The 20,568-nt window shown below is 44.3% G+C and overlaps 1 protein-coding gene across 5 annotated transcripts in view; it reads left to right on the plus strand.

Annotated features, from left to right (window-relative positions):
- The window catches only part of EPRS1 (glutamyl-prolyl-tRNA synthetase 1), a 136,733-nt gene that overhangs the window by 106,099 nt on the left and 10,066 nt on the right, over window positions 1-20,568 (plus strand). For all 5 annotated transcript variants that reach the window (XM_040351428.1, XM_040351429.1, XM_040351427.1 and 2 more), the window contains 8 exons: window positions 553-762; window positions 1,860-1,932; window positions 3,448-3,527; window positions 3,653-3,754; window positions 8,897-9,052; window positions 9,966-10,163; window positions 15,674-15,847; window positions 18,553-18,713. In XM_040351428.1, the coding sequence (XP_040207362.1) occupies window positions 553-762; window positions 1,860-1,932; window positions 3,448-3,527; window positions 3,653-3,754; window positions 8,897-9,052; window positions 9,966-10,163; window positions 15,674-15,847; window positions 18,553-18,713 (1,154 nt within the window). The remainder of the gene's footprint in view (window positions 1-552; window positions 763-1,859; window positions 1,933-3,447; window positions 3,528-3,652; window positions 3,755-8,896; window positions 9,053-9,965; window positions 10,164-15,673; window positions 15,848-18,552; window positions 18,714-20,568) is intronic.

Consider the following 20,568-nt stretch of genomic DNA (forward strand, 5'->3'; position numbering starts at 1 on the left):
TATGAAAAACATAAAAAAAAAAAAATCGAACATGCTGCATTTTTTCACGTCGTTTTTTAAAATGTCGTTTTTCGTGTTAAAAATGATCGTGTGTGGGCAAAAACGACGTTTTAAACCCGCGCATGCCAAGAAGCAAGTTATGAGACGGGAGCGCTCGTTTTGGTAAAACTACCGTTCATAATGGAGTAAGCACATTCATCACGCTGTAACAGACAAAAAAGCGTGAATCGTCTTTTACTAACACGGAATCCGCTAAAAGCAGCCCAAAGGCAAATAGAACTTCCCCTTTAGAGTGCCGTCGTACGTGTTGTACGTCGCCGCGCTTTGTTCATAATTTTTCCAAAACGATGGTGTGTGGGCAACGTAGTTTTTAATGACGAAGTTGGAAAAACGTTGTTTTTTTTCATGCCGAAAAATGATCGTGTGTACGCGGCATAAGGATTAAAAATAGATAATGTTGACTGAAAGATTTGAGTTCCTCTCTCAGCTCTGGAGGGCTATGCAGTATACGTTTCTGCTGGTTCTGATTTTTCAGGTTTTCTCTCCCCACAGGTGATCACAAAAGCAGAAATGATCGAATATTATGATGTCAGTGGCTGCTACGTATTGCGTCCTTGGTCTTTTGCTATCTGGGACTCCATAAAAAATTTCTTTGATCCCGAAATTAAGAAGATGGGAGTGGAGAACTGCTACTTTCCCATGTTTGTGTCTCAGGCCGCCTTGGAGACAGAGAAAACCCACGTTGCTGACTTTGCCCCAGAGGTAGGTAAAGGTGGAGGTGATCTGTGTTGGCTGATGGACGACTTTCTGTTCCGTAGCTTTTTCTTGTCAGTAGAGCCATGCACAGTGCAGAGTTGTTGGACGGTGTTGACTTATGGTTTTATAACCTGATTGACAGATAAAAAAAAGACAGGAATGTAGCTCTGTATTTGTGAATAAATCGGTACATTTATTTCTTTAAATTCAAGCAGCGTAGGTGAATTTACTCGTATCAGTCTCCTGCAGTCTCTATACAGAAGAGCTAAAACTAGGAAAGGGGGGAGCATTGCAGTGCTCAAATACTACTAAGGAGCACTGCTTCTCTTTTCCCTGTCCAGTCACAGGCCTAGGGAAACTGAAGCAGAAAAAAATAGGTCTCCAACCCTGCCAGGCAGGACTGTACTGTATCACAGAACTGTGTAAGACCGGATGGAGAGAAACAATTTTTTTGATAGGCAGAACAGCTCCCTTGTATGTATTTGAGTATTTAGTGATTTGCCTGGAGCGCTACTTACCATATATACTCGAGTATAAGCCGAGGCACCTAATTTTACCACAAAAAATGGGAAAACTTAATGACTCGAGTATAAGCCTATGGTGTCCATCTGCATGCCTCACGGTGTCCATCTGCATGCCTCACGGTGTCTATCTGCATGCCTCACGGTGTCCATCTGCATGCCTCACGGTGTCCATCTGCATGCCTCACGGTGTCCATCTGCATGCCTCACTTTGCCTCACTGTGCCCATGCCTTGACTGACGTTTAACATGGGAGTCTATGGAAGGGGTGCCCGGCTTTGAAAAATCGGTGCTCCCCTGCTATAGGTCCCCCGGACAACAAACTTTGCACACTTGTAGAGGAAGAGTGGTGCTACATGTGTGGGTCCAGGGGACCTACGGCCGGCCGGTACCAGGTCCCCAAATTCTGGGAGATTAGTCGCAAAAAGGTGACTTGAGTATAAGCCGAGGGGGGCATTTTCAGCACACAAAAAAACTTGGCTTATACTCGAGTATATACGTTATTTGTGGGTAACTGGCAGCTTTTATGTTCATTTAGGTTTTTCTACTACTCACTACAAATTTCTTTAAATTTTTTCTGCAGGTGGCTTGGGTTACCAGGTCAGGGAAGACGGAACTGGCTGAGCCCATCGCTGTTCGACCCACAAGTGAAACTGGTAAGTTATTATTAGAGTTGGGTAGTAAGTGTGCTTTAAACAATGAAAAGAGAGAACTGACCATGGATACATTTTAAGCTGCATAATGCATTTTAAGAGGAGCTTCACCCAAAGGGGCAAGTCCCGCTGTATTTTCTCACCCTTGCCCCCCACCCTCCTCCTCTGCCACATTTCGATTGTATTTTTTTTTGGGGGGGAGCAGGTACTGGCTCCCAGTTCTGCTTGGATAGCCTAGCAGATGTACCCCCCCCCCCCCCCACTGCCAGCGGCCTTCTGGGTCACGTCGCAGGTCCTAGAAGGCTGTTGGACCATTTACAAAGCACAGTGCGGCGCAGCTGGCTTCCCACCATTATTACCCCGACACCGGAGACAAAAGACCAACAAAGAAAATGGATCGGATTAGGAAAGCGCTGGGTCGTGGGACAGGCAAGTGTCTGTTTTATTAAGTCAGCAGCTACAGTTTTCTATCTGAAATTCCGTTTGTCTATATGGAATTCTGACGGAGAAAAAAACACGCATGCTCTGAAGCATTGAACTTCATTTTTCTAGGCTCGTCATGGTGTTGTACGTCACTGCGTTTTTGACGGTCGGAATTTGGTGTGTGTGACACATCCCGTTTTTTTTTTGTGTGCAATCCCAGCCTGCTCGGTGCCACCCCAGCCTGCTCGGTGCCACCCCAGCCTGCTCGGTGCCACCCCAGCCTGCTCGGTGCCACCCCAGCCTGCTCGGTGCCACCCCAGCCTGCTCGGTGCCACCCCAGCCTGCTCGGTGCCACCCCAGCCTGCTCTGTACCCCCCCCCAGCCTGCCCTGTGCCACCCCAGCCTGCCCTGTGCCACCCAGCCTGCCCTGTGCCACCCAGCCTGCCCTGTGCCACCCAGCCTGCCCTGTGCCACCCAGCCTGCCCTGTGCCACCCAGCCTGCCCTGTGCCACCCCAACCTGCCCTGTACCACCCCAACTTGCCCTGTACCACCCCAACTTGCCCTGTACCACCCCAACATGCCCAATGCCATCCCAACCTTTCCCATGCACCACCCCAACCTTTCCCATGCACCACCCCAACCTGCCCTGTACCACCCCAACCTGCCCTGTACCACCCCAACCTGCCCTGTACTACCTTAACCTGTCCTATACCACCCCACTACACCAACCTGCCACTATACCACTCTATACTACCCTAACCTGCCACTATACTGCCCTATACTATCATTTACAGGGGCTGGTTTGGAGTGCGCCCTGTGCGCTGCCTGCTTGGTGCTGGGCAGCCTAGAGAGAGGGGGGGTGACACCATGTTTTACCGCACGGGGTGACACCAACCCTAGTGACGCCACTGCCCAGCGGCTGGGGGGGTAATGAGTAAAATGTAGTATTACAACCTTTTCCCATACTTATTGGGACCCTCTCACTGTTGAGGGTATTTTTTTTTATTTATTTAATCCTGAAGTTCAGCTTTAACACAACACATTCCATAAACAACTATGTGTGACATATACACACTTTTGTGTTTCTTTTGCAGTTATGTATCCCTCCTATGCAAAATGGGTTCAGTCTCACCGAGACCTCCCCATCAAACTTAACCAGTGGTGCAATGTTGTGGTAAGTGCAGATCAAAGCATCTTCAGTTTAAATGTGATCATTTTTGTCAGATTATCCGTACTTCGCTTGGGTATTTCTGTAAGGTATGTCAGTCAGACTAAAGAAAACGGTTTTGTCTTGTACAGAGATGGGAGTTTAAGCACCCCCAGCCGTTCCTGCGCACCCGCGAGTTCCTGTGGCAAGAGGGACACACTGCCTTTGCTACATATGAGGAAGCTGCAGAGGAGGTACGTAACAGTCTGCAGAGTTTATTATTAACCTGGAAGTCAAGTCTCCATTCACAGCAAGGACATGAGATCCACGGGGGGACACCAGAGGGGGGAGTCTGTTATTTATTTGAAGACTAAAGCCTCATACACGTGATCGCACAAAGCATAGGACTTTTGTCCGAAGGTCGTGGGCCAGGAACTTCTATTGCATACAAACGGCAAAGAATTGTCGGCCAACAAACCCAAAACTACTTTTTTTTTATTTATTTTTTAAGCTCTTTAGTGCTACCCGTTGGGCAACTTATGCTAATTTTGTTTTGTTATTGTGAGCATTGCTTCTGAGCATGCGTGTTTGTACTTTGGATTTTTTTCCGACTGACTTTTTTTTACACACGATCGGAAAATCCGACAAGACCCAATTGGTGACAATTTTAAAGTAGGTCTATCCCACATTTGTTGTCGGAAAATCCGACAACAATTGTCGGATGGAGCATTCAAACGGTCGGATTTTCCGACAACAGCCTGTCTTCGCACAATTCCCATCGAAAAATCAGATCGTGTCTATGAGGCTTAAAGGGTTAGTAAAGGAAACATTTTTTTTTATCTTAATAGCTTCCTTTACCTTAATGCAGTGCTGTTTTCATGCCTTCATTTTTCGTTTTTGCTCTCAAGTTGCTGTAATTCTTCTCTGATCTCCACACTTCCTGGTTGTCTGTTTTCCTGATAACCACAGTACTGGGAGCTTTCTCTCTGTGGTCACTGGAGGTGTGATTACTGTGTGTCTAAAACCCCACAGCACCAATCCAGTTTTGTTTTCCAAACCATCACTGCCCTGTATTGGCTCTGTGGCTCTGTACATCACAGAAGCAGGAAACAACATGCAAAAACGAAACTAGAAACTGTAGGTACATTATATGATTGATTTTTTTTTTTTTTTTTTAATCATTTTTAAAAGGAATCAGTTAACTATTATGTCTCTATACCCTGTAAACAGTCATTTCAGCAAAAAAATGTTTTTCCTTTACAACTCCTTTAAGGCTAGCCACATGCTGTTTGAATTTTGCTGATTCTTGCTGAATTGGCTAAAATTCAGGCCTTAGCTGGCCATGTTGGCGTTACCCTGCTCGACTAACTTTGATTGAAAAATTGCTGAAGCTGAGTGGAAATTTTAGCTTTTGAACAGCGATTGCAGCCAATCAGATGCAGTCACTGTTTTGGTATTCAGGCAGCTACTCTTTGAATACAACAGCTGACAGGGTAGACTCCCTCACCTGTACTATTTAGTGTGGAATGCTGAATCAAGTGATATCTCATGGGGTTGAATGAAAAAAATCTAAACACAGTTAGTAAGGCCCATTTTAAACGAGCCAAATCCATTTTCTCAGCAGGTGATCTGTCCACTAATCACCACCTGAGCAGAGCGGGCGGATGACAGGCCCTTATCTGCTTATGCAGAGCGGACGCAGCCCACTCTGCTCTATGGACAGACTCGGGCTGCTTTCACACCTGAGCTTTTTCAGCTTGTAAAATGCTCAAAAGGCAAAATCCCATTCATTTCAATGGCACCTGTTCACATCTGAGCGATGTGACTGCCCTCCGATTTGATGCGGACAGGAACCTTCCCTTCTGTTTTTTTTTTTTATTGGATTGGACGTAGGCAAGTGTAAAAATCCATTTGCATCCTCCTCTCCATAGAGGAGAATTGAGGGTCCTATTGAATCCACCTGAAAAATGGACAGCTTGATTGGATGGTACCGCTCATGTGAAAGGGGCCTTATTTTAGAAACACTTTAAGCCAGGTTAAGTTGACTTTATAATTTGATTTCTAGAGGACTACGGGCATAGAGCTGCAGGAAGAGTATATGTGTATTTTTATTTTTTCATAAAGGTGAACTTATTTAAAGCTGCAAGAAGCTAAAAAAAAAATAGTTGCATTCCTATAGCTGGCCACTAGATGGCAACCTCAGCACACTACATCGGCTCTTACCTGTCCTTGGTTTTATTTCCAGCTGTCTTGTGTCCTCATTTCACCCCAGAAGAACTCATTCCCGTAGGGTCATATAAGCAGAGATTTTCCTGAACTCTAATAGACAAGAAGTTTCATTTTTATTCTCCCCCAAACTTTTTTTTCTTTTTCCATGTAAGTTTGGATATAAATATCCCCGGCTCCTTATGCGCTGGAAGTTTACAGAAAATGTTGCTACATGAGTGACTTGGTTTAACTAATAAACAGTCTGATGGCTTATTTCTTTGCTTGCTTGTAACTGAAGACTGTAGTGAAAGGAGCCAAGCTGACATCCTGTACTGCTCCGATTTGTTGAAAACTCCATTAATAAATCCACTTAGTAATTTATAACCTCACTGTTTGTTGTGCTTAGGGAGCAGGCTCGCTCTTTTGGCATCTTTTGCTGCTTTAATAAATGCTTGCGCTAGGATAGAGCTTAGAAGCAGGTTATTTCAGTCACTGAGCCAGACTTCTCTTTGGTTGCATTATTAGAAGTATTGAGCCCCTTTAACACGGGCGGACCGTAACGGACGCTTCATGCACCTCCATGGAGCGACGGATGTTAGCGGTGACATGTCCGCTGAAATCCGATCCGCTAAAGTGTGATCGGATCGGATGAAAACGGACTCTACAGCAGAGCTGTATCCTGGCCTAGGCCAGCACTTTGCAGGGGGCAGCATGGAAAGAGTCCCCGCCGGCTTGCGCTTCACTGTTAGTGTAGCGGCAGTCTTATGGGGCAGACTGGGCTGAGAGGCAAATTAGTCTAGCGCCCCCATAAAATGGCCGCACTGCTTCTGGTATGCAGGCGGCAGGCATTCTGCAACTGTGGGGGGTGGGGGGGGGTTCTGCTGCACCATTGGCATGGTTATATCTTCTTAGTCCTCTCCATGAAATTATCAGAAATTTGTGCTTAAAATAGAACTATAGGCTATTTTTCATTTTGGATAGATTAAGGGGGGGGGGGGGGGGGGGAGGGTATAGCCCCTGTCGGTTTATTTTTTACCATCCCTGTCCCATTGCAGAAATTTCCCTTCACTTCCTACCCCATAGCCAAACAGGAAGTGAGAGGAAATCTATGCAAATTAAGGGAATTCATTGCCCCCCCAACCGGCCCTCAGAATTACTGCCCCCATTCAATTTTTTTAGGGCGGGTCTTAAACAGAAAGGGGCGTGGCCTTGCCAGGAAGGGGTGTGTCATATTTAAATTAGGGGTTGCGCGAGTTTAGTCAGGCCTAGGGCAGCACAAAAATTAAATACCCCTCTGCTCTACAGTCCATCTTCATCCGATCCTCCATAGAGGAGAGTGGCGCTCTGACAGGTCAGTCCCTGCACAGTGTGCAGAGACAGACCTGTCTGCTCAGCAGGGGATCAACGGAGCGATCCCCGCTGAGCAAAGCGAAGTCCGTACACGGACACGTTCATGGGAAAGGGGACTTAAGAAGTTAATGGCTGCTATGTTATTAGGTGTGCCTCAAACATTGCTTTTAGCCCTGATTAAGGGAGCCCATTAGAACCATGGAAACACATTGGTTCACCCTTTCGACATTTTATGATGGAATAAGCTCATCATAGTGTCTCAGCATTTTGTCTGATGCTTCTGATTTTACGGTATCTCATGAATTTCCCCAAATGTTCCCTTAAGGGACATCTTCATGACTGTGAGCTGCCAACCAGGGCAGTCAATGCAGTTTGTATCCTGGCTGTGAGATTGGTCTTGACTCAGATTTATTATACCTAGTCAGCTGAAGGCAATTTTACCGAGTCTGCAGCAAGCTGGGTGTTTAGGGGTTAGCTGCTACTTGGAGTAGTTATCAGGTGGGACAAGTTTGATAAATCAGGCCAGGGTTTTAACCACTTGCCATCCGCAATACATATATATACACCCCCCTGTGTATAACACGCAGGCACAGTTTACCTTCTATTTTCAGGGTAAAAAAGTGAGTGTTATACGCCAATAAATACAGTAATTTACCGGGGTTCTGGCTAAAGCTATTGGCCATAATCACATAATTGAAAAACAAATTTGCAGCCGGCGATTTCTCTTTCTCATAAAACCGATCCGAGCTGGCAGTATTTCTCAGGCTTACCGTTTTTTACCGGCGACGACCCAAAACGATCTGATGGTTCCAGCAGCTGACCATAGAAGTGAACAGAGACCAGACGATCCCTGATCACCATTTATGATCTTGGACAGTCATGTTGGCATGCAGAGCCCCTCGCTGTGGGCACACCAGGAAGAAGAGCACACCCTGGCCGCACACGCTGACTGACCATCCATACGAGCTGTATCTCGTCCACACCGCACCCCCCCCCCCCATCGAACTACATCTCTCACAAGACTCTGGTGCAGTGGTGACGTGTCCGGGGTGGGGACCTTGCTTTACCGCCAACGCCCCTGCGCTATCAATGTGAAAGGGCTCTAAGAAGACATGTTACTTTTATACTCATCAGCGATGTTATGATAAAACTTGGCTGGCTGCCTGGGGTTTTTTTTTTTTCAGCTGCGAAATCTTGCTGCATTTGTTAAAAAGAATCATGAAATGCAGTTTTAAAGATAGGGAAGGGAAAGGAATCGCGATTTCGATTCTTAATGAATAATCGTGCAGCTCTAGTCTGCGGCAGTACCCTCTCATCATTTGTTCAACTTCTGTCAAAGGGACATCCTGGAAAAATGTACTGTGGAGCAGTAGCTGTAGCTAATGATCAGTGTATTCTGACAGTGGCAGGTACCGCTGTCAGAATACAATGTCCAGGGGGGGTCCTTCATCCACCTTGTTTGTGGATATGGGGGAGGAATCCTTTTATTTTTTTTTAGCCAGTGGGATAAATGATACCTGCTGCCCTTTTGAACCATCTGCAGTGAATTGCTTTTCAGAGGCGTTTGACAGGTGGTGTAGAGACGTCTGATTTAACATTTCAAATACTGCACCACTATTCAGAATAGGGCACGTGGTTACAGGGCAGTTGCAGCATGCCCCCATTCCACTGCCTTTGCATGTCAAGTGGGAGGGCTGTAAAAATGCGGCTTAGCAAAGTCATAATTAAGTACTTTACATTAGGTGACTTGTTACAGAACACATAACTATATTAATCTGCATCTTTTACATCTGCCTAGAGTTCAGCTCTAACGTTTTTTATTTTGGTTTCCATTGTAGGTCTTGCAGATCCTGGATCTCTACGGCCGTGTCTATGAGGACCTCCTGGCTATTCCTGTAGTGAAAGGAAGAAAGACGGAGAAGGAAAAGTTTGCAGGAGGAGATTATACAACCACTGTGGAGGCATTTATATCAGCCAGCGGCAGAGCCATACAGGTGAGTAAAAATAAGTGATTGGTCCAAGGATGTACCTAGTAAGGAGTTCCTATTTTTCATTGGTTTATTATGACTACCCCAGTAGGACAAATGTGAAATGAGGAACTAAACGGCCTTGTATAAGTTCGGACCTATTCAATAAAGAATTTGTATCACCAAAACGTAAGAATTCTTGCCGACTCTTCCAGGGGATCAGGTGCATGTATTACACCTATGGGAAATAAGCATCAGCACAGTAGGGTATAATGTAATTACAGGAAGGTTAGAACCAAGCAAGGCAGAGTTGCAGGGAAGCAATTAGGGGGCTACTGGCTGCTGGACCAGAGGGGGCGTTGTTGAGCTTTAGCAGCAGTTGGTGCTGCAGTAAGGGAAAGCTTGGCTTAGCCACCTCTGCTACACAAGCCTTTCTGCTCTCTATTTGAGCATAGTAAGACATGCTCCTAAATCTTGTGGACAGCCTTCCCTAAAGCATTGAAGCTGTTATAGCTGGAAAGGGTGGGCCAACTTAATATCGAACCCTATGGACCAAGACTGGGACACTATTAAAGTGTGTAAAGGCAGGTGTCCCAATACTTTTGGCAATATAGTGTATAAGAGGTTCTACTACGGGAGCTAGACATTGAAAAAGTAGTCGTAACACTTGGTCCTATTCTGATCTATGGCAGCTTTGGGATATAGAAGTTGAATTTGAGGAGGCTGAGGGCAATAGAATGTTATTTTTTGAGTTAAGACTGTATACTTCTTAAATATTTCTCTTTAAACCAGAGATTGGTATCACTTTAACTTTACCTAAAGGCAATTTAAAACTACATGTCCACCTAAGACTATCCTGTCCAATGCTGCTATGCAGTTTCCTTTCAGAACCAATGGCTGTGTGAATACAATTTAACATGGTGTTGACTCCTCATTTCAGGGAGCTACATCACATCACCTTGGACAGAATTTCTCCAAAATGTTTGAAATTGTTTTCGAAGATCCAAAAACTCCTGGTGAAAAGCAGTATGCCTTCCAGAACTCATGGGGTCTTACCACCCGAACGATAGGAGTCATGACCATGGTCCATGGAGACAATATGGGTCTTGTGCTGCCACCGCGAGTGGCCTGTGTGCAGGTAAGTTGGAAAAAGCCTGCGTCTCTTCATTTTATGGTGCCTGGGGGTGAATATATATATATATATATATATATATATATATATATATATATATATATATATATATAACCATTCCGAGACCCTTTACTTGGGTTTTTCTATAGGTACTGCGCTTTTAAAGTTGTGTAAAAGCAGGGCTTTCACAAACATTGATTATTATTATTGTACAGGATTTATATAGCGCCAACAGTTTGTGCAGCGCTTTACAACATCGGGGAAGACAGTACAGTTTTAATACAGGAGGGATCAGAGGGCCCTGCTCATTAGAGCTTACAATCTAGAAGAATCTTGATGTGTCTAATATGTATAGGTAAAGGGTTAGAGCTGAATTCTAGGTAAATGGCTAAATACGCATATAATATACACATAAAGGGGTTGTTTATCTGTACATTCAGTCTTAAAATTTACGCAACACAGCCCAATCTAGTGGGGCAGAAGACATAACTTTTCCCTACTGCAGTCAAGAAATTTGGATCTCTTCCACGGCCTGTAACTAAACAGTGAAAGGAGAAGTGGACTGATGTGTTCACCGCTTTGCCACTCAGATTTTCTTTCTCCTGTCAAAATTATTATTATTTTTTTTTCTCCAGATTTTATTTTTGAGAGAAACGTATTTTTTTTTTGGCATAAAAAAAAAAGTCGCCATTTCATACTATAAGAGCACCATTACATTGAATGTGACAAGTCAAGCCGTTCCCAAATACTTAAAAGTATTCATAGCTATTCAGAAACATTTTAAAACCTTTAGAAGTATTTCATAAGTACTCAAACTATCAGAATTTAGACAAATTTTACTTGTTAACACATGAGCACCGCAGCATGTCTGATTGATTGGCTGCTTGTGCTGCTTCTCCCTCTCTGAGCTTTGCTGTGTAGTGGATTGCAAGAGACTAAGGCCTCATTCACACGACGGACCGTTCGGGTCCAACTGTCAGTTTTGACGGCGGACCTGAACGGCCGCTCCATGCAATCCTATGGAGGGTCGGATGTCAGCGGAGACATGTCCGCTGACATCCGACCCTATTCGATCCGCTAAAAACAGATGTATAATCTGAAGAAAACGGACATGCTGTCCGTTTTCATCAGATCGCTCCATAGGAGACAGCGGTGCCCGACAAGCCCCTCCCCGCTCAGTGAGCAGAGAGGCGCTTGTCATCCGTTGGGCTCAGCGGAGATCTGCGGACTGATCTCCCACTGAGCTGGCGGGAGCAGGCGGACTCCGTAGGAACAGGGTCCGCCTCGTGTGAATGGGGCCTAATACAAGGTAGAATTCAGGTACTTACCCTGCTTGCTTTTAAAAAATGTAATTAATAGATGTGTTAATCAAAACAAAGCTGCATAGATTACTTTTTTTATCTGCCTGGAGTTCAGATTTAAGGGAAAACATTTCATTTATTTAGTAACTAAGGATAAACAAAGGCAAGTTAGGACATGTCTTTTGTATACTTGTGACTATGGGGTGGTGAATGCCTCCGCTGCTTATGACTGTCTGTCCACAGTGACCGCTTCCTGAAAGGATAGCTCAGGTAGGCTTAGACTTGTGTACAAACACACCTGAGCTTATCCCTATTAGTAACCCTGCCCACGTAATACAGGAAAAGCCTTTCTTTATCAAACATCCCAGAGCACAGGGTATCGTCATATCCATCATGATAGGGTTATGCTGCCACCTTCAGGTGATTGGACATCCCCTCACAGGCATAACCCCTCCCAGCCAGTCATAGCTTCACGTTTTTGCTAGTGCCTTAAAGGGTCACTAAAGGAATTTTTTTTTTTAGCTGAAATGATTGTTTACAGGGCATAGAGACATAATAGTTAACTGATTCCTTTTAAAAATGATTAAAAAATAGATAAAAAAACAATCATATAATGTGCCTGCAGTGTAGTTTCGTTTTTGTTGTTGTTTCCTGGTTCTCTGATGTACAGAGAGCCACTAGAGGGCAGTCAGCCAATAGAGAGCAGTGATACTTTGTCTAAAACTCCTCAGCACCAATCCAGTTTCGTTTTACACACAATAATCACATTAGTGACCACCGTGAGAAATCTCCCAGCACTGTGGTTATCAGGAAACAGGCAACCAGGAAGTGTCCAGAACAGAGAGGATTTACAGCAACATTAAAAGCAAAAACAAACAATGAGGACATGAAACCAGGACTGCAGTAAGGTAAAGGAAGCTATTTAGCTAAAAAAAAAAATTCCTTTAGTGACCCTTTAAGGTGATGGTCATGTCTGTGTTCTCTATGCAAAAAAATTGGTAATTAGATATTTTTTCTCAAGAGTATGTCCTGGATTAGGAGACTGACTTATGTGGATCAGTTGCATATATCGGCAAAGAGAAATGGTACCCAGATGGGATACGCAGAGATTGCCTGTAATGTTGCCATTTGGCGCTGGATTTGGGGTAATGGGACTCTGTGCAATGATATATTGCCTGGTGGACTGGCAGGGTGCTCTACAGGTCCAGGGCGATGTTCCCCTGCTGGGTTGTCATGTCCCTGAAGGCTCTTGCCTGCAGTTATGGGTGAAGTTTGTACCTGGTGATGGGAGTGAAAGGGGGGTAGGTCTCCATGTACCTGGCTTACCCATCTATTTTTTTTTCTGGCTCCCTCCCTTTGTGACTACAGTGTGGCTACATTGTGTTTGCTTTGCACTTCTTTTCCTCCTGGCCACCCCAAGCAACATATAGTGGTGCAGGAGCTTCGGGACAGTTCTGGAGGCTGTTGGTGCCAAATGCAGGGGGTGTCTGATATCGCTATCTGCTTCTCTCGGCTGACTAGGACTGCTATTTAACATTAGTCCTTTCCTATTGTCGGCAGGCCATGGCTCAGTGATGAGGGGGATATGGATCTGGGGTAGAGGGTTCCCAAACTTCTTACAGGGAGTCCCCGAGTTAAAAAACATTTGACTTGCGTACAACTCCTACTTACGGATGGGTGGCTGCGTGGCCAGTTTTCGACAGCGGGCACATTCGACGGAACATCGAAAAAAAACGTATCTACCGTTCTGCGCATGCACAGCCACTTTTCGACGCGCGGGCACGTTCGACGGAACATCGAAAACAAGCGTATCTACCGTTCTGCGCATGCACGGACTCTTTTTGACGCGCGGGCACGTTCGACGGAACATTGGAAAACGATGTATCTGCCTTTCTGCACATGCTGTTCCGACTTACGAACACATTCGACTTAAGAACAAACCTACAGTCCATAACCAGTTTGTAACTCGGGGACTGCCTGTATTGGGTAGAGAGGAACCTGGTCACAGTTTTCCTTTACTATATTCCCCAAGACCCCTTTCACACTGAAGCGTTTTTACAGCGTTTTATACTCTGGGTGGATTCCTGAAGCTGAAGTCATGCTTAGCTAGAAGGTGTTATGGTGTCTGATCACCTGACAGGGGCAGCATAACCCCTTTTGTAATCAATGTGAAGGTACCTGGCGTCTTGTGATGTACTCCAAGAAAAAGGTTTTACAAGTAAACCAAAAATCCAGTCTATTACAGCTATAGCATTTTCATGTTGCTTGATTTAAGAAACGGCTCATGATTTATAATTGGGTGCCACTGGCTACACTACTTGGCCTTGGCTGACAAAGAAGAGGAGTGCTTATATATATATATATATATATATATATATATATATATATATATATATATATATATATATATAAACATTTCACCATTTACTGTATATACAGTTTCTCTAAATTATTGACACATTATTTGGCATGCTATGAAAAATATTAAACCAGTTTAAAGGGGATTTATCTACATTGTGCATTATCTGTGCATATGCACAGGATTTGGTGGATAAAATATTGGTCTGCTGAACCTGCTTGTAAGAATGTCTTGTATGAATGGCTTTTGGTAGTGAACACCTATTTGGAGAATCCCTTCATAAATTCTTCAAGGAAGTCATTGGGGAGAAGGTGATTCTACTCCACAATAAGAAGCCGAATGCCGCGTACACACGATCGGAAATTCCGACAACAAAACAGTGGATTTTTTTTTCCGACGGAATGTTGGCTCAAACTTGTCTTGCATACACACGGTCACACAAATGTCGGAAATTCCGAACGTCAAGAACGCGGTGACGTACAACACTACGACAAGCCAAGAAAAATTAAGTTCAATGATTCCGAGCAGGTCCCAATAAAGTACTTTGCTTCTCTTCCTGTATTTTGTTTATTGTTAACCACTTAAGCCCCGGACCAATATGCTGCTAAATGCCCAAAGGCGTTTTTACAATTCGGCACTGCGTTGCTTTAACAGACAATTGCGCGGTCGTGCGACGTGCCTCCCAAACAAAATTGGCGTCCTTTTTTCCCCCACAAATAGAGCTTTCTTTTGGTGGTATTTGATCACCTCTGCGGTTTTTATTTTTTGCGCTATAAACAAAAATAGAACGACAATTTGGAAAAAAATGCAATATTTTTTACTTTTTGCTATAATAAATATCCCCCACAAACATATATAAAAACATTTTTTTTTCCTCAGTTTAGGCCGATTCGTATTTTTCTACCTATTTTTGGTTGGTTTGCGCAACATTTATAGCGTTTACAAAATAGGGGATAGTTTTTTTGCATTTTTATGAATTTTATTTTTTTTACTACTATTGGCGGCGATCAGCGATTTTTTTCATGACTGCGACATTATGGCGGACACTTCGGACAATTTTGACACCTTTTTGGGACCATTGTCATTTTCACAGCAAAAAATGCATTTAAATTGCATTGTTTATTGTGAAAATGACAGTTGCAGTTTGGGAGTTAACCACAGGGGGCGCTGTAGGAGTTAGGGTTCACCTAGTGTGTGTTTACAACTGTAGGGGGGTGTGGCTGTAGGACTGATGTCATCGATCGAGTCTCCCTATAAAAAGGATCACTCGATCGATACGCCGCCACAGTGAAGCACGGGGAAGCAGTGTTTACACATGGCTCTCCCCGTTCTTCAGCTCCAGGGAGCGATCGCGACGGAGCGGCTAAAAACAAATAGCCGCGCCGTCGTCCCGGATCGCTCCCCGCGGGAATCCGCCTGCCGCACGGGGGGGGGGGGGTCCCCGATCGGACCCCCCACACACTAGAAGGCAAGGACGTATACATACGCCCTTCTGCCTGTCCGTGCCATTTTGAGGACGGAAATAGTCGTGCGGCGGGCGTTAAGGGGTTAAGAGATCATGTAAGGATCCCAGGTTAATGAAAACTTTGTGGGGGAGCATCTCTGTGGTTGAGTCATTGCCATAGAAACATTTGTAAAGGGGAGGAGTTAGTAAAAGGACGACGCCCATGTGGGGGCGCCTGAAATATTTCTGCACCCAGGCGCCTGTGACCCTAGGATCGGCCCTGACTACAAATCTGTTTTGCACCAGGAAATATTTGTTTTGTATGATGATTGCATTTGATTGTACATTTTTGGTTTGTCCATCACACACATGTTGGTTTTGTTTTAAATTTTTTATTTATTTTTTCTCCCAGGTTATTGTAATTCCATGCGGGATCACAAACACATTAGCTGAAGCAGATAGAGAAGCCCTTCTGCAGAAATGCAATCAGTATTTAAAACGCCTTCTGAATGTGGACATCCGAGCACGAACAGATTTACGTGACAACTACTCACCCGGTTGGAAGTTCAACCACTGGGAGCTTAAGGTGAGGACTATAGCGTGACGCTGCATGTTTGTGCCATCCATTCATCTCATGTCTGAGGATATTCACATTAAGAAAAAATATATTTTTCAACATGTATAAGGGGTCATAAGACGGAACCTTTTATTGTTCTTTATGGTTTCCTCATCCAGCCATAATGTACTGTAAAAATAATATATTTTAAAACATAACATAAAAGCAATAACTCCTTGTACTTTATGTGTGACTGATTGGTATGCTAAGTTCAGACTGGTTAAACATTGGCATTCATTTGTAGATACAGTATCTTAGTAATTCTTTTTATTGAACAAATTGCACTGAATTTAGAGAGGAAAACCAATGTTTTTCATAGCAATCGGATGTTTCAAAGTAAACAGTTTGTTGCAATTTTTTTTTTATAAAACATTAACCAACACCTAGAATTACAGGCATCTTGAGGTGCCAGTATATAACCTCTCTGTCATATGCTAACCCCTCCCAAAGCACCCCCCCCCCCCAGCCATGCCCATATTTTCAATACGGTCACCGGAGGGCCAGTGCCATGGGTGACAGGTAATGTTGGCAGCACCACACAGTAAAACATTTTTATTTTCTCCATACAAGCTCCCTCTGTTGCTGCTGGACATATTTGAATAAAACGAGGCAGAATAGGCGAGGGTGGCATAGGTGTTTGATCCACAGACCTGCAGTCTAGAGAGGTCTGGCTCAGCAGGAGTGGGGCACCTACTTATGTATTATCCTGTGTTGTGCAGAGATTTGTTGATGTCTGCAGCTGCAAAATCTTCTGGGGCTAATGGAATCTGCAGCTACTACTTGAGTCCAGGCTCTGGTGTCAGGGAACACAGAGCAGAGACTGCAGCCGGCCAGGGAGCCCAGGGCGAGTGACGTCATCAGTCAGATATTTTCACGGCAGCATTGGACTTTCTGTGCATCAAAGCATCTCGATTCCCCACCACAACCTCTGGCTGGGAAGTTAAGATCTGGGCCAAAAAACTGTATTTATGGGTGCAGGGCTCTCAGATCAGGTAAAGTGATACTAAAATCACATGGTTTAATTTAAACTATGTATTGAAAGTTTTTTTACGATGTAGGTTTAGTCACATTTTAAAGTGGTTATTAAGCTACTCCAATGACATTGCTACAATCCCCTCTGATAAATTAAATGTCCACAGTGTATGTGTGTTTTTTTTTTATTTTTTATAAATGCCCCCTGTGTACCTCATTTTATAGCGCCGGTTGGGCTTATATGATGGGCCGTCTTTCTCCTATTTCTATCTGACAGCTATATTGGGTGGGCTGAGAAACCCTTGGTGAGGTCAGCCAGGAGGAGAGGAGGACAGAGGCGGCCAGTCACGTATTTGCTGATCGGCGCTATGAAATTAGGTACACATGGGCATTAAAAAAAAAAAAAAAAAACATACACTGGGGACATTATTTAACCTAGCAGAGGGGATTTTAGCAATGTCATTGTGTTATAGCAGCAGGAGGGGAGGCCTTGGGAGTGGACAGAGCTGACAGGCAGGGAGGGGGGAAAGGACGGGGAAGAGCAGAAATGAGAGCTACAGATGAAGGAGGCACGTTATACAGGGGGTCAAATTACACGGCACAGGCACTGTGCTGTATAATATGCTTTAAGGGAACAGGATCAATTATTTTTTTTTTTTTAGGGTTATAAACACTTTAAGTCTTATACGATATTTGATGCAGTGCATACAAGTGGACCTGTACTTTGTCCATGCAGAGCAATGCAACATGTTATGTTAATCCCCCTCCCCTGTTGGCAGCGTATACTCATCGACCCGACACTCCTCCTTCATTCTGTTTTGCTACCAGGAGGAGGAAGAGCCAACCTATGTGAGCTAAAATGTATAGCTTATACATTAAAGCCTTTTTATGTTGCTGAGCTCACCAGTGCGTTATTCTTTGCTCATAATGTACCAAACTGTTGATTTGACCACTCCTAATGTTGCTGCTATCTCTCGGATGGATGTGTTTTTTGTTTTCACTTGCATAGACGGCTCCTTTGAACGCATGATGTAGGTTCACAGCAATAGATTCCAAATACCACACTTAGAATCAACTCCAGACCTTTTACCTGCATAATTGATGAAGAAATAAACAAATGAGTAGCCCACACCTGGCCATGAAGCTTTTGATTCAATTGTCCAATTACTTTTGGTCTCTTGAAAAGGGGGGGGGGGGCATTTCTTAAGAGCTGTAATTCCTAAACCATTCCTCCGATTTGGATGTACATACCCCCAAATTGAACCAGAGCATATGCATTTTTAGCGCATATTCATTATATAAATATAGCTTGAATATGTTTTGGTAGATACCTGAAAAAAAAACGAAAAATTGTGCCTGTGTCCAAATATATATGGACCTAAAATGTCAGTGTTTTCCATGAAGCAGTGTAACTGTCAATGGGTCAGAAGGGCTTTTACAGTAATAAAGGCATTGTCCGACGTTCTTACTTACCGCATTCTATGAAAAAAAAATTATTGGTTGTTTGTACCAGTTGGAAAGTCTAGCCATCATTTCTTGTCCTCAGGAAGTACAGATAAAACGCCACAGAGTCACAGACTGCAATAATAACCTGACAAAAACTCTAACCCTTACTCACTTGGGTCAAAGTAAAATAAGGTTTTTGGCTTTAGTTTGGCTTTATGGAGGTCAAACTTGTTACATTTTTTATATGTTTTTTTTAGGGTGTTCCTATCAGGCTGGAAGTGGGCCCTAGAGATATGAAAAGTAACCAGTTTGTAGCAGTTCGACGAGACACAGGAGAGAAACTGACCATCGCCGAGGACCAAGCAGAGACTAAGTTAAAAGATATTCTGGAAGAGATTCACACCAACCTCTACAACAGGTAATATATCTGTCAACGATTTCCATGTTTATTCCTAAGATGCTTAAAGGACACAGACCACTAAATAGGACTTTTTAGGGAATCAACAACTTCAAATACATTAATGATCACCGTTTATTAGTACAGGTTAAAAATATTTAATCAATATACAATATTAAAATTGATGCTGTTACAGCAAATTGGTTCAAGGCAAAGAACAAATAATGTAAGTCTGTCAACCCATGTAATGATGGAAATAGAGATTGGCTAACGCGTTTCAAATTTATTATGTTATAGCTTTCTTCTTTAGGAGCAAATTATAGTCAACGTGGTTATCTATAACAAAAAGGATAGTATTGGAACATTTGTCTATTAACATATTGCATACTATTCATAATATAAATATACACTAACCCAAGTAGAGAGGATCAAGCACAAGACGGCATCATATAAAATCCAAAGAGGAAAGAGGTCTTTGCACCAGATGAAGGTGCCAGACCCAGAGCTCCCATCCCTTTACCCACTGGGGGGATGGAGGTGCCCCACCGAGAGATGCACACCATCTTCACAAAGAAGGCCAATCTACTGGACAAAGTAAAAATAGAACGCTAATGGCTGATATTACTTGGTGCTAACACACGACATACACTCTTTCCTGCCAAGATGGCATTAAATAAGCATCTCCCTGCTGCTGCTTCTGTCTCAGTGTGGAACCTTCTTCTGTTCATTCTGCCTGCAGTGAGGCTAGGTCAGCGCAGGCCACTCAACACTCTGGTATTGACCATTTCTGCGAACTAACTTAGACATACAAAGAAATGACAGAATGATAGCAGCTGTCTGCCGGTGTTTGGAAATAATTGCACAGGGAGCAATTGCCTACGGTTCGCAACAGATGATCACCCCTGGACACAAGCTACTTGCATCCAGAAACCCCCATCTGTACTTAACCAGGTAATTGATCCCTGTGCAATTACTTTTGAACATTGGCGCATAGCTGTGGCCGCTTTCAGTTTTGCTTTGTACAGGCTTCCCGACCACGGCTGTCCACACACACATGAGATCTAGACAAAGGATTTATGCAAGATACCTGCTGCACCATAGCTGATTTGGCCATATGGATGAGGCCTAAGTCTGCCAAATCCACAGCAAACTCTTCTCGTCACAGAGCACTATGCACTTTTTCAGGGGAGATATGGGGAAGGTCTATTTGACTTTGCAAATGCTAGGACTGCTTGCATCTTCAGTTCCTGAGTGCAAGTGGTGCTGTCCTAGGGTTACAAATTTGAGGATCTTTCCCTCTCCTCGCTTTCTTACCAACCTCCCGTCTCTGTGGCCTCCCGTCTCTGTGGCCTCCCGTCTCTGTGGCCTCCCGTCTCTAACTGATCTTTATTGGACACTTTGTAGACTCTTAAAGCGGAGTTCCACCCAAAAATGGAACTTCCGCTTATCCCACTCCTCACCCCCTTACATGCCACATTTGGCATGTAATTTTTTTGGGGGGGGGAGTGGGGGCTTCAGGAGAAGGGGACTTCCTGTCTCACTTCCTCCTTCCGCCGAGGGGCTGCAAAGGCGATTAAGCTTAATCGCCTTTTGGCAAGCCCCTCCCTGTAGGCGATCGCCTGGGACACGTGACAGGTTTTGGGAGATCGCCTGTCCAATCAAACAGCGGAAAGCCGGGCCGCTCGCGCATGCGTAGTGCCGTTCGCGCATGCGCAGTGGGTGCCCGGCCGTGAAGCCGAAAGCTGTCATGGCCGGGTGCCCACAGTGACAATGAAGACGCCGGCCAGGGAGGGGGGGAGAGGAGCGGAGCCCCGGCCGGCGCGTCGCTGGAATGCTGGAGCAGGTAAGTGTCTGTTTATTAAAAACCAGCAGCTAC

This window comes from Rana temporaria, chromosome 4 (genome assembly GCF_905171775.1).
Source record: "Rana temporaria chromosome 4, aRanTem1.1, whole genome shotgun sequence".
Taxonomy (NCBI): domain Eukaryota; kingdom Metazoa; phylum Chordata; class Amphibia; order Anura; family Ranidae; genus Rana; species Rana temporaria.